The following is a 13,039-nucleotide window of genomic DNA, read 5'->3' as shown; positions in this document are numbered from 1 at the left end:
CATAAGCCTACTATATGAATACATCTGAAATATTTATAGCTCCTACTTCCAGTAAAAAACAGGGCCAAAAGAGGGCAAAATATAATCACCGAATTAGGCCTGGTCTACCCTACAAAATTAGGTCAACATAAGTCATCTTACATTGACCTAGTTGTGCATGTGTCTTCGCTCAAATTTGTCTCTGGCCAATGTAAGCGTCCGACTACAGAGCACAGTTCCTGTTGAGGTCAGTTGCAGTCATGAACTCTATAAATCTGGCCTCAAATGTCTCGGGCACCAAAAAAATATGGAACACACAATTAGTGACTGCCTGTGAAGTTTGGTTCAAGTGAATTGCCCAGCATCACATAGGAACTCTGTGGCAGAGGCAGGGTTAGGATCCAGTTCTCCAGGGCAGCATTCAGCTGCCTTAACCATGAGATAATCCTTTTTCTTCCTGCAATCCTCTGCTTCATTCACTATGCAACTTCGAACTTCTGCAACAAATGAGGCAGGGGTCTTATAGGCAACAGTCCTCCTTACTACACAATCCTGGTTCATTCCCAGAGTAGATCCATCCTTGTGTACTGAATGAGGCAGGGGGCCAGTAGAAAAAATAGTCTTTAATTATATGATCACATATTATGTCATCATGCATATACCCAAGGGGGGCTGAACTAAAGATTGCACATTTGTGGGAATTGTGGCATTTCCTAATTTTTGAGTGTTTGACTTTGCAACCATAATCTTTTAATATAGTTTTAAATGCAATTTCCTAATTTAAAACACACACACACACACACACACACACACACACACCCTGAAATTGTCACATGGAATCATATTGACCCTTAACTAGGCTCAGCAGGGTTCAAATCTTTAGATCCACAGAACAAACCTCTAATACTTGAGCTGGTTGTGTAACTGGGGAGCATTAGGAGTCTATTCTCTTGTATGCGGACCAGCTGCTAGAAGGGGATGAGAGAGTTTGCCAGTGTATTAGCTGAAGCCCAGTATACCTGTACAGGTATAGCTGTATCAGTGAACCTTCCGATTGGAGATGCAGCTTAAATTGGCAACAGCACCGGGTTTGAGACTTAGAACTCCTGGGTTCAATTGCAGGTCCTGGAAGAGAGTTTTCTCTATTGGTTATAGACAGTTCTGCTGCTGTTCTCCCAGCCTGCCTTTGTTCCCCTCTGTTCCTGCCCCCCTCCCTTGGTGCTTCCCCCCACTCTCTGGCTCCTGCATCGAGCCCTCACTCCTCAGTATACCACTCAGGTGGCTTTCTCCTTCTCCACTCCACCTGGGCATTACCTTGGGGCTCTAACAGCACAGGAGCTCCTAGTTCCGATATCTTAAGCCACCGCTGTTCCTGGCAGCTGGGAGGAGCAATTGTGGGAAAATTCTTCCCAGCCCCCTGTAGCTGGAGTATGCTCGATATGGATCAAATCTTTAGCGACTCTAGCTGCCTCTCAAACAAGTAAGTCTCTACTGATCATGTGTGACCTATGATTTTTTTTCCCAGATGCTCGTAATTTGGCCAAATGTGGGTGAATTTTCAAAGGGCTAGCAAAAGACACATCCCTGTCATTAGGGTGACTCCCCAGCCAATTTTCAAATTCCTCCTCTAGAGAATGGATGTGCTAAAGTTTTTCAGCAAAATGGTTCTGAGAATTTTTTTACTTGGGCAAATCAGTGAATTTTCCCTAATTTCATCGTGAGAAATGGCTGAACCGTTTCAACTGAAATTTTCCAAAAATTTTTAATCTGAGGGCAGACACCCAGCACTGAAAATTTCAACCTGGATTGTTAAAGTTTAGCAAAGTGAAAAGCAATGGAAAACAGAGTCATATAAAGAAAAGGAGGACTTGTGGCACCTTAGAGACTAACAAATTTATTTTGAGCATAAGCTTTTGTGAGCTACAGCTCACTTCATCGGATGCATTGAGTGGAAAATACAGTGGGGAGATTTATATACACAGAGAACATGAAACAATGGGTGTTACCATACACACTGTAACGAGAGTGATGAGGTGAGGTGAGCTATTACCAGCAGAAGAGCAGGGGGTAGGGGGAAGTCTTTTGTAATGATAATCAAGGTGGGCCATTTCCAGCAGTTGACAAGAAAGTCTGAGGAATAGCGCGGGGGCGGGAATAAACATGGGGAAATAGTTTTACTTTGTGTAATGACCCATCCACTCCCGGTCTTTATTCAAGCCTAAGTTAATTGTATCCAGTTTCCAAATTAATTCCAATTCAGCAGTCTCTTGTTGGAGTCTGTTTTTGAAGTTTTTTTGTTGAAGAATTGCAACTTTTAGGTGTGTAATCGAGTGACCAAAGGGAGTGAAGTGTTCTCCAACTGGTTTTTGAATGTTATAATTCTTGACGTCTGATTTGTGTCGATTTATTCTTTTACGTAGAGACTGTCCAGTTTGGCCATTGTACATGGCAGAGGGGCATTGCTGGCACATGATGGCATATATCACATTGGTAGATGTGCAGGTGAATGAGCCTCTGATAGTGTGGCTGATGTGATTAGGCCCTATGATGATGTCTCCTGAATAGATACGTGGACACAGTTGGCAATGGGCTTTGTTGCAAGGATAGTTTCCTGGGTTAGTGGTTCTGTTGTGTGGTTGCTGGTGAGTATTTGCTTCAGGTTGGGGGGCTGTCTGTAAGCAAGGACTGCCCTGTCTCCTAAGATCTGTGAGAGGGATGGGTCGTCCTTCAGGATAGGTTGTAGATCCTTGATGATGCGTTGAAGAAGTTTTAGTTGGGGGCTGAAGGTGATGGCTAGTGGCGTTCTGTTATTTTCTTTGTTGAGCCTGTCCTGTAGTAGGTAACTTCTGGGTACTCTTCTGGCTCTGTCAATCTGGTTCTTCACTTCAGCAGGTGGGTATCGTAGTTATAAGAATGCTTGATAGAGATCTTGTAGGTGTTTGTCTCTGTCTGAGGGGTTGGAACAAATGCGGTTGTATCGTAGAGCTTGGGTGTAGACAATGGATCATGTGGTGTGGTCTGGATGAAAGCTGGAGGCATGTAGGTAGGAATAGCGGTCAGTAGGTTTCCGGTATAGGTTGGTGTTTATGTGACCATCGCTTATTAGCACCATAGTGTCCAGGAAGTGGATCTCTTGTGTGGACTGGTCCAGGCTGAGGTTGATGGTGGGATGGAAATTGTTGAAATCATGGTGGAATTCCTCAAGGGCTTCTTTTCCATGGGTCCAGATGATGAAGATGTCATCAGTGTAGCGCAAGTAGAGTAGGGGCATTAGGGGACGAGAGCTGAGGAAGCGTTGTTCTATGTCATCCATAAAAATGTTGGCATACTGTGGGGCCATGCGAGTACCCATGGCAGTGCTGCTGATTTGAAGGTATACGTTGTCCCCAATGTGAAATAGTTGTGGGTGAGGACAAAGTTACCAAGTTCAGCCACCAGGTTTGCCGTGACATTATCAGGGATGCTGTTCCTGACAGCTTGTAGTCCATCTTCATGTGGAATGTTGGTGTAGAGGGATTCTACATCCATAGTGGCTAGGATGGTGTTTTCAGGAAGATAAGCTTACCACAGGTTGTGTTCTCAAATTTGTCTGGCTAAGCAGGATTAGTCCTGGACAGGATTTGGGTGAGAGTCCTCCAAATAAATGCAGGGTCTTGCAGGAAGTGAAGATGATGATTCATTAGATGGCACTCTTCCAGCTGAGTGCATATTGGCTTTAAGGGACACCATGCTGTTACAGATGTGCTGTGTTTTGGGCAAGATATGAACCAATTCCTGAGTATTTGAGGCTGTGATGGAGAAGCAGGGGAATCAGGCAGCAGCTTTCACAATAATAGGTCTGTGTATTTCAGTTTTGGTGGGGGGGTGGGATTGGACAAATGTTAGTTTGGGTTATTACATTCTACCTACCAGCCCAATTCACTCTGTAGTTTTGATTGGATATGGTATTTGTTTTCACTTCCTGCCCTAAACTGTTGTGCAGTTCGCTCTGTTAAACATCTGCTGTGTTCCATCCCAGAGTCAGGAGTGAAAGGGATTCATATGTAGTATATAGTTCATAAAGAGCTTTGGCATCCTTCAGAGTGAAAAGAACCATGTAAAGGAAAGATGATACTTATTACATTTTTTATAACTACCTTAGCAAGAACATTATCTTACCTGGAAGAAATTGTGTGCTACTTTGACTTCCATGTGAAAAAAACCCCCACTTTAATGATTTCTTTTGGTTACAAATATGATTAAATAAATTACCCCTTCACTCATTAATTAAGGAGCTTTAATTAAACTAATTTTCTTGGATATCAGCAATAATGTGTTCTTTGTGTTGGGTTTGAAAAAAAAATACATGATGCTGAAGAATTGTACCTTGCCTTCTTAGAACATTCTAGTCACATTTTAAATAATCTTGCTATTGAACTGTTGACAAAATGGACAAGACTGGTAAAATAGCTTAATGGCCTCTATGAACACTGTTCCAAAAGTTTACAAGCAAATACAAAATTGAAGAGGAGCAAGACATGTACCCAGGGCAATACCATATGTGCCCATAATCATATATCAGAAACCAGACTCAGAAAACTACGTCTGTCTGTAGGATCAAGTTCAATAAAAGGCTGTTTTCATGGGGGCAAACTCAGTAGGGTTTGCCAAGTGAGTTCTAACATGAATATCTGTTTTAACTCCTGGGGATACACGCTGCCTTTCCCTGTCTTCTGTTCCTGGTTCCTGTTAATTATAGCTCAGGGTCAAACAACTCATTGCTAGTGGCTTACTCCAGCCACTGAACAGTCTTTTCTCTGACAATGAATTGTGGAAATAAGTTTGAAGATCTCTTCCACTAGCACCTGAACTAAACTTAAACATCGGGAGGTTTGTCTCTTCTAATCAGCTTTTTTCTTGGGAATCCACGTGGCTTCATGTAGAAGATTTTTCCCCCAACTTCCTCCTTTTTTCTATGGTCTACATTATAATGCAGGATGCACAGACTCAAATCATGGTCCCCCCATACACAAAGCAGGAAATGGGTTTTCAAGGATTGGGGTGAAGGTGTCTTTCAATCCAGGGACAGGATACACAGCCTCTATGCCATCTCTGGTGCAGCCTCAAGGCTTTGCTGGCAGCTGCAGCCCCACTGTGCTGTCTGTAACTGTATTTTTGGCCAATGGATTTGTATGGTTGCTTCTCCTGGCTTGCCCCTGTCCCATTCTGAATCTCCACCCACTGTGCTGTTGCAATAGGTGCCCCCACAGAGCCGTGCTCCATGGTACAGCATCCCCTTGCACAACCTTTCCCCATTCAGACTGGTTCACCGAGATAATGTTATCAGTATGTATAACACAGTATGTATTTGTATCCTATAGGCAAATTCTAAACATTGTCTAAACAGATTTTGGCGCTACAAGAAGACTTGTTCTCTGAGTGCCAAGGTACATTACAGATAAATATGACATACATTTCTAATCAGAGTGACTTTAGAGAGATTATTCCTTCCCCAAGCATCTTGCCACCCAGTACCTAAATTCTGAGTCAATTTCTCTTGTTCAGATGAAAGAAATGTAGATCAAAAAGTTAAGAAAAGTTTGCCCTGAGGTTCTCAGCCTGCATAGGATTCTGCACATGGTACCTAGGGATTGTGCATGCTCTATAACAGGTATTCCTTGTTTTGTTTTTGTTTAGAAACATCGTGCCTCAGACTTTCCTCCGTGTCTGAGAACATTCATTCCCTGAGAATAGTCATGCATTTATGAGTGTGTAGATCAGTTAGGAATAGCCTTTTCTAGAACTGTTTTGAAGAATCTTAAAGATCTCTACTGTGTGTTCTTCTGTAGTGGATATTAACTTCCCTCTTTCTCTGTGTGCGCGTGTGTTGTATTCTTTTCTTCTAGATATTGATTCTAATTATTTCTTAAAAGATGATGTAACTTGTACTGCTACTTGCTGATTCTGCACACTTCTATAAGTTTGCTCTCATCAGAGTATTTAGAAACTCTCTTTGTAGTAAGGCATGAGTCTGTACCATTTTTTAAGGTTTAATTACAGTGCAGGCTTTTCAAAGGCTGATGAAGTTACTAGATACTGAACAATTCAGAGGGTTTCACATTACCCAGAGACTTCTGGTAGAACTATGCATAACCAAAGAAGCTAACATGCTTGTTTTTTTTTCCCCCCTTTTACTCTTTCCAGATACTAGTGAGAAGTAACAACCTCTCTGATAAGATCATGGTTTTATCAGGTAAAATTGAGGAAATCTCTTTACCAGAGAACGTCGATGTGGTTATTTCTGAACCTATGGGTTACATGCTGTTCAATGAGAGGATGCTGGAAAGTTACCTCCATTCCAAAAAATGGTTGAAGTCAAACGGTGAGTATGCCAGCCCAGTGATGGATTGGGGGAAATGAGAGTTTTCAGAGAAAGGAGACAAGAAGGACCTCCAAATGGTGGCTCTGGACAGCCCTGGTTGGTGTCGTGTTTCATCACCTCCTGTAGGCTCTAAGGAAATGAGACTTAAGTTTTCTTCCTTCATTTGAGCATGTTGGAAGCACCACTGTTACTATTTCATATTGTGATTTGCCGGTGAGACCAGCTATTTCAGCACTTAACCTGTATGTGCTGGATGTGTTGCCCTTGGCTGCCTTTTGTATCATTGAATTTAATGTGCCACCATATGCATTATGGGTTGCCTCTCAGTTCAAAGTTTATAATGCAAAACATGATGGCAAGCTAAACTAAAATGCAAGGCAAGAGAGGGAAGAGAAAGACCTAGAGTTGGACAAAGAATGGGAAACGTCATGAAAAATGTCTTTTTTTTTTCTTTGAAAAAAAATGTGAAATTTGAAATGTTTTCACCAGCTCTGATCAGACCCCACCCAATTTCCTAATTCCAAGGCCTCTTGGTACCCCCACTCTTTTCCAGTGATGTGTCCAATCCAGCCAGAAACAACTGCAGTCCAGAGGTCAGTTCAATGGGATCTGTGTTTCAATCTGTTACTGGTTGGAGAAGTTTTGAAGGAGGCTTCTAAGTCCAGGGACCTCCTGAGAAATTTCCCTGAAGGGCAGTCTGAACCTGCAGTTGCCATAAGTTATATTTCACTAGGTGAATTCCTGAAAACAAACTAAAAGATCACTAACATGGGTTTTGTTAAAAAGAAAGACTTTCTCTCGTGACACCAGTGTGAAAAACAGGATGTTTTTAGCATATTAAACTAGTTAGGGGAATGTGGGCTAATAGGCTGAGCACAGGATTAGGAACTGGGAACTACTGAGTGTTAATCCTGGTTCTGGCACTGACTTGGTCTGTGGCCTTACAAACGTCACTTAGGCTGATGTTTTCAAAAGTGTCCATTAACTTTAATGCCTCTGATTTTGGGTACCTATCTACAAACTCTTAGGGCATGTATAGACTGCAATGTAAGCTCAGGGTTAGTGGATTTGACCCCACACACCTTAGGCTTGCAAGCCCAAGGCTTGAGTGTCCACACTCATTGGTGACCCTAGGTTTACGGTTTCTGGACCCAGGCTCCAAACCATGTCCCGGGGTTCCTAGCACCCTCCCCAGCACTCTAGCCCTCAGTTGATGGTACAGTGTGGGAAAACTTGACTATCCATCCTACACATTACAGGAAGTTGTTGCAACCTGCTAAGTTCCCAACATAATCCGCTGTGCTATCTTTTGGATTTGCACACTTCCAGCAACTGGAGCCAGCAACATGGAGGAGTCACATTTGAAGTACTCCTCTTGTTTGTGCTTTCACTCATGTTTCAGCAAACAGACAGCATCCATGAGATGCTGATGGACATTCCGACATCGTTTTCTGACCTACAGAAGGCACCTGACAGGAGGAGGAGGAGGATATGCACATGGAAACATGGAAGACTCAAACTGGCTGATGCTGCTTGCGACTCTCAGTATAGCCGCTGATACCCCATACATAGACAGGTACTTCTGGAGCAGGGCCACAAGCACAGATTGGTTGGACCACATTGTGGTGAAGACCTCAGGTGACCAACGGTATGCCCAAAACTTTTGCATGAAGAAAGCTACATTTCTGGAGCTTTGTGAGCAGCTTGCCCTGGCCCTCCAGTGTTAGGAAACACAAATGAGGATGTCCACATTGGTCTAGAACGGGGTGGCCAACCTGTGGCTCCGGAGCCACATGCGGCTCTTCAGAAGTTAATACGCGGCTCCTGGTATCATCACCGTCTCCAGGGCTGGAGCTACAGGGGCCAACTTTCCAATGTGCCGGGGGGGGGGGGGGGGGCCTTATTGCTCAACCCCTGGCTCTGCCACAGGCCCTGCCCCCACTCTGCCCCTTCCCGCCCCCTCTCCAAGCCTGTCGTGCCCTCACTCCTCCCTCTCCCCCCCCGAGCCTCTTGCATGCCACGAAACAGCGGATCAGGAGGTGTGGGGAGAGAGGGGGAGGCACTGATTGGCAGGGCCGTCAATGGGCGGAAGGTGCTGGGAGTGTGAGGGGATGGAAAAGAGCTGATGGTGGGCTGCTGACATATTACTGTGGGTCTTTGGCAATGTACACTGGTAAATTCTGGCTCCTTCTCAGGCTCGGGTTGGCCACCCCTGGTCTAGAAGCAGGTTGTTATAGCCGTCTGTAAGCTGATTCACCGTACTGCTACAGGTCTCTTGCTAACCAATTTGGCATTGGAAAGTCAACTGTAGGTAAGATGGTGGCGGAAGTTTCTGAGGCAATCAGGCATGTGATTTACCCAAAAGTGGTGGGCATAAAACAATATTCCTGAAGTAATTGCTGGCTTTCCAGAATGGGATTTTCAGACTGGAGTAGGGCCATTGATGGGACTCATGCACACAGTTTGCCCTCCTCAAGAAGCACATGTATGTAAACCACAAAGTGTACCACTCCATTGTCATGCAGGCCTCTGTGGACCACAGAGGCCAACTTATGGACACCAACATGGGCTGCACTGGAAACATTCATCGCGCTAGGTTTTTCTGACAAGTGGGAGTCTACATTCATGCATAGACTGGGACACTCTTGCTACCAAACGGCATTGTCATAAATAGAGTTACTGTCCCCACTGTTATTCTGGGGGACCCTCTGCACCCCTTTTTGCATTGGCTTATGAAACCATATTTTGATCTCAGAGGCCCTGGCAAAAGAAGGTTTATTTATGCTCTAAGCAGCTGCAGAATGGTGATTGAATGTGTGTTTGGCAATTGAAATGCTGCTGGTGCTGTTTGCAGACCTGTGTGGATTCCAGTGTCATCAGTCCTGTCTGCATCACTGTGGCTTGCAGTGCTTTTCACAGCCTTTTTGAAGCCAAAGGTGAGCCATTTGCCTCTGAATGGAGCTATGACAGTAATGGATCGGAAAGCGCACCTATCCCATCTAGGGCAGGATGTGCCCAGGGAACACAAATCAGGGATGCTCTATGCTCCCACATTATGGGTTTCCATGGGAGAGTAGTGTATTTTTATAAATGTGCTTGTACAATAGTTACAGTAAATGAGGTACAGCCACATCATGTAACAAAATGGGACTGTGGGAGCAGGGATTGATTGCCATGGATTGTACTTGTGAATGACATTTCATAAGCAGTTATGTGGCAAGAACTGTAGGTATACAGTATGGCTTGATGTAGATAAATGTTTTGAGAAATAGCATTTGGGTATAACTTACCAGTTGTCCTTTATCATGTGTTTATCTGTATTATGTGAAATACACCTTATATGATGTGATACAATAATGGTAATGAAATGTCTTAATAAAAGAAAAGCCTTTACTTTTGAACATGAATGAGAAAAAAAAAAAAAAACAGTGCCAGGCAGGCCAGCTGTCATTCACACACCAAAACACCAGTAATAAACCAACACCAAAACCATTAATAAAACACAGTGCATAAAGCACACATTAAACAGTAAAACATTGCTAACAAATAACCCCCCCGGCACCCTGTTCTCTTTTCCCTTCCTTCCACATTTAGCACGCGCTTGGTGCTGCTGCAGAGGGTGGAGGCGTTTCCCGGTGTGGGCGTCTGCACAAGTGTGGAAGCCTGCAGGGGGTAGGGAGCCTGCCTGGGGATGTAGGACTGCATGTAGTAGATTTGCTCTGTTCAGCTTCTTTTAAGTCCCAGTTACATGGAACCCTGCATCCAACGATGGAATTGTTCAAAGTGTTCCTGGTCTACAGCATGGGGTTCCATGGAGGGGACCCAGGACATGGTGTGGGTGCAGCAGGAGCCTGTACTCTGGCAGCCCCAAGCATAAGCAACCTCTCAAACAGGTCTTTCTGCTGGCCTCTGTCATCGCCCTCAGCCCATGTTCCTGCTACAGAAACTGTGTTGCAAGCCTCTCCTTGTGCGCTGAAATACTGTCCTTTGGCTCGGCAGCCTGCCTGTGCCTTTCTGCTTACTCTGGTACTGCACCCGCTTGTTGGCAGTGTCCAGAATGTCCATTTTAAGTTCATCACGGAAACACTTCTGTTTGGACTGGTCTGTTACAGTTCTACATCCCAAGGACCTGCTGCAGTGGGCCCATATTGCTGAGGTGGAAGGACCAGCAGAGGTTGAAGGGCCAAAAAGCAGACATCAAACAGTGCGCTATTGTTTCAGTGCTTCACAACAGGTTCAGTAGGCAAAAGCGCCTTGTGGAATCTCCAAGGCCAAAAAATGATACTTTGAAAAAGTATCCCAGAAGCTCAGTGGACACAATTCAGTTAATCACAGTGAAAAGACTGCGCAAACAATGGTGAGTTACTATTTATAATTGTTTTCTGTTTAAAAATGGCAGACCTGTTTGGCCCTTGGGATGGGGTGGAGGAGTATGCCATAATGCCACAGAGATTTTTCAGACTTATGGCGACGGAGCTGCACATCTATGAGTGAAGTGGGCTGGCGACTTACAGAAGAGGGCCAGGACAATATGCTCTTCACTGAAATTTGACTACCTGTCTAGAGTTTCTCTTATAGGAAAAGTTTGCGGCTGTCAGTGCCCAGGACTAGATCAGAATTTCTGAGTGAATTAACAGGAAACTGCATTCGCATCCAAACGAATTACTGCCTCCCCATGACTGCTGATGCAAGCTGCTCTGAGCACATCTACCCTCAACTACATGCAAATGCACAGGAACTCTCTCAGAACTAAACCGCCAACCCCCTCCCCTCAGCACACTTCTGGACCGCATAAAAACCCTGGCCACCCAACCGTTTCTCTTTTACAGGGGGCTCTTAACGCTGTGCAATGCCATGATTTGTACAGCATGGCATTCTGAAAAAGAAGGCAATATAAAGTCCCTTACTTGTAACACCCTAGCACATCTCTGTAAGAATGCACAAGTTTCCAATAAAAAGTTAATTTCAAATGCTTGTTTCGCTATTGGTTGCACTTCTCAGCCTCCCTTTTGAATTCCACCTGGTGGTTTGGGGGGGCGAGGGGGAGATTCCAATGTACTGCCATGCAGTCCGCCATTAGCAGATATGTGCTGCTGCCCGTGCCTTGTAATAAATTTTTCATTGGGTCATAAACCAGAAATCCTTCCAACCCCTATATTAATAACAACAAACATGGTGCTAGAAACTTACCAGGTTGAGGGGTTCCTTCTGCCCCTTGTGTTTCTGCTGCTAGCTCCGCAGCTGGGTCTTTCTCTATGGGGACATCAGAAAGCTCCTCTGAGTAGGGACCCAAATGTGCTGCCACTATCCAGGCTGCAAAGCCTCCTTGGGGACCAGTTTGAGCACAAGAGTCACTTTGTCAGCCTCAACTGGCACTTGCTGACTCCCCTCCAGTCCTAGAGTGGATTTAGGGATGAGAAGGTCACTGGCCTGGCTGACCAGGCTGCTGTGAAGCGCTGGTGGCTCAGTGCTCAGCACAGTATCCAGCACCCGGTCACACTCTTTCAAAAAGGGGTAGGATGACGGCGAATTCCCATCATTCTTGTGCTGCTTAATCTGCTCCCTGCACTGGTCCAGTGAATCCCCAATGCTGCAAACTTCTTTCATATTTCTTGGTATGTGTTGTCATTCCTGGAACTCTTGCTAAAGTCACTGTTTGCTTGCCTCGCACCAGAGATTAACCAAAATCTGGCTGCGCTTCCTTGACCAGCTAGCAACATGATTGGCAAAGGACTTCTTCATGTCGGTGGCCATCACAAATGACGGAGAAGATTCACTATGCTTGCAGCTCAGCAGACAGAATAAAATGGAAGCATTAAATGTGGAGCCGCTGTACTTGAACCAAGGGGTGGCTTCCCTTTCCTGTGTGTTGATTAAGAAGACCATCCTACGGGACTGTGAGAGAAGTTTTCAGACTCACAGGACCAGAGTCTGGGGGGCAGGGCCTGATCTGCATCGATACTGCAATAGATGGAGTTTGGACCAAGTCAGACCCTCCACACTGCAGGGTTCTGAGCCCTGGGCCCAGTCCTGAGTCAGATAGAATTGTGTACAGCTGGAAGGGGCTTTCATTGGAATGTAGACATATGGTAGAGCAGTGGTTCCCAAACTTCTCGGCATCACGCCCCCCTTTTAATTTCAGAGAAACCCTCATGCCCCCCACCTCTCCTTCACCATCATCCAACCCCCTCTGATCCTTGTCCCCTAACAACCCCCCCCAAGGACCCCACTCCCTATTCAACTCCCCCTGCTCCCTGTCTCCTGACCGCTCCCCCGGGACCTCCTGCCCCTTATCCAACTCCCCCTCCCCCTGCTCCCCACCTCCTCACCAGGCTGCTCAGAGCGGCAGGACTGGCTTGTTGGAAATCCTGGGAGGTGGGCGGGTGCAAGCTGTGCTGCCCGCACAGCAGCGTCACTGTGGGGGAGGGTGGACAAGACGGGAGGGGCCGGGGTCTAGCTTCCCCGGCCAGGAGCTCAAGGGCCGAGCAGCCTCGCACCCCCCTTGGAATTTCTTCACGCCCCCCCCCCCAAGTTTGGGAACCAATGCGGTAGAGCCTGATATTTTAGAAGTGTTGATGACTGGCAGGTACTATTATCTTCAATCAGAGTTGTGGGTGCTTAGCACTTCTGAAAATTGGGCCCTTTGAAATGGAAGTTGGTCACTTAAAAACTAAAGGAATCAAAAATTAATGGACACTT

The 13,039-nt window shown here is 45.4% G+C and overlaps 1 protein-coding gene across 1 annotated transcript in view; it reads left to right on the top strand.

The window, feature by feature from the left end:
• LOC311521029 (histone-arginine methyltransferase CARM1-like) overlaps positions 1–13,039 on the top strand; it is a gene marked incomplete at its 3' end in the record, with an annotated part of 143,550 nt that overhangs the window by 105,159 nt on the left and 25,352 nt on the right. Inside the window, 1 exon segment of the mRNA XM_084629101.1 lies at positions 6,163–6,340. Coding sequence (XP_084485227.1) covers positions 6,163–6,340 — 178 coding nt within the window.

Source organism: Lepidochelys olivacea, assembly GCF_965140295.1.
Source record: "Lepidochelys olivacea isolate rLepOli2 genome assembly, chromosome: 5".
In the NCBI taxonomy this organism is placed as follows: Eukaryota; Metazoa; Chordata; order Testudines; family Cheloniidae; genus Lepidochelys; species Lepidochelys olivacea.
Note: the sequence above shows the minus strand (reverse complement) of the source record. Positions and strands in the feature narration are given on the sequence as shown.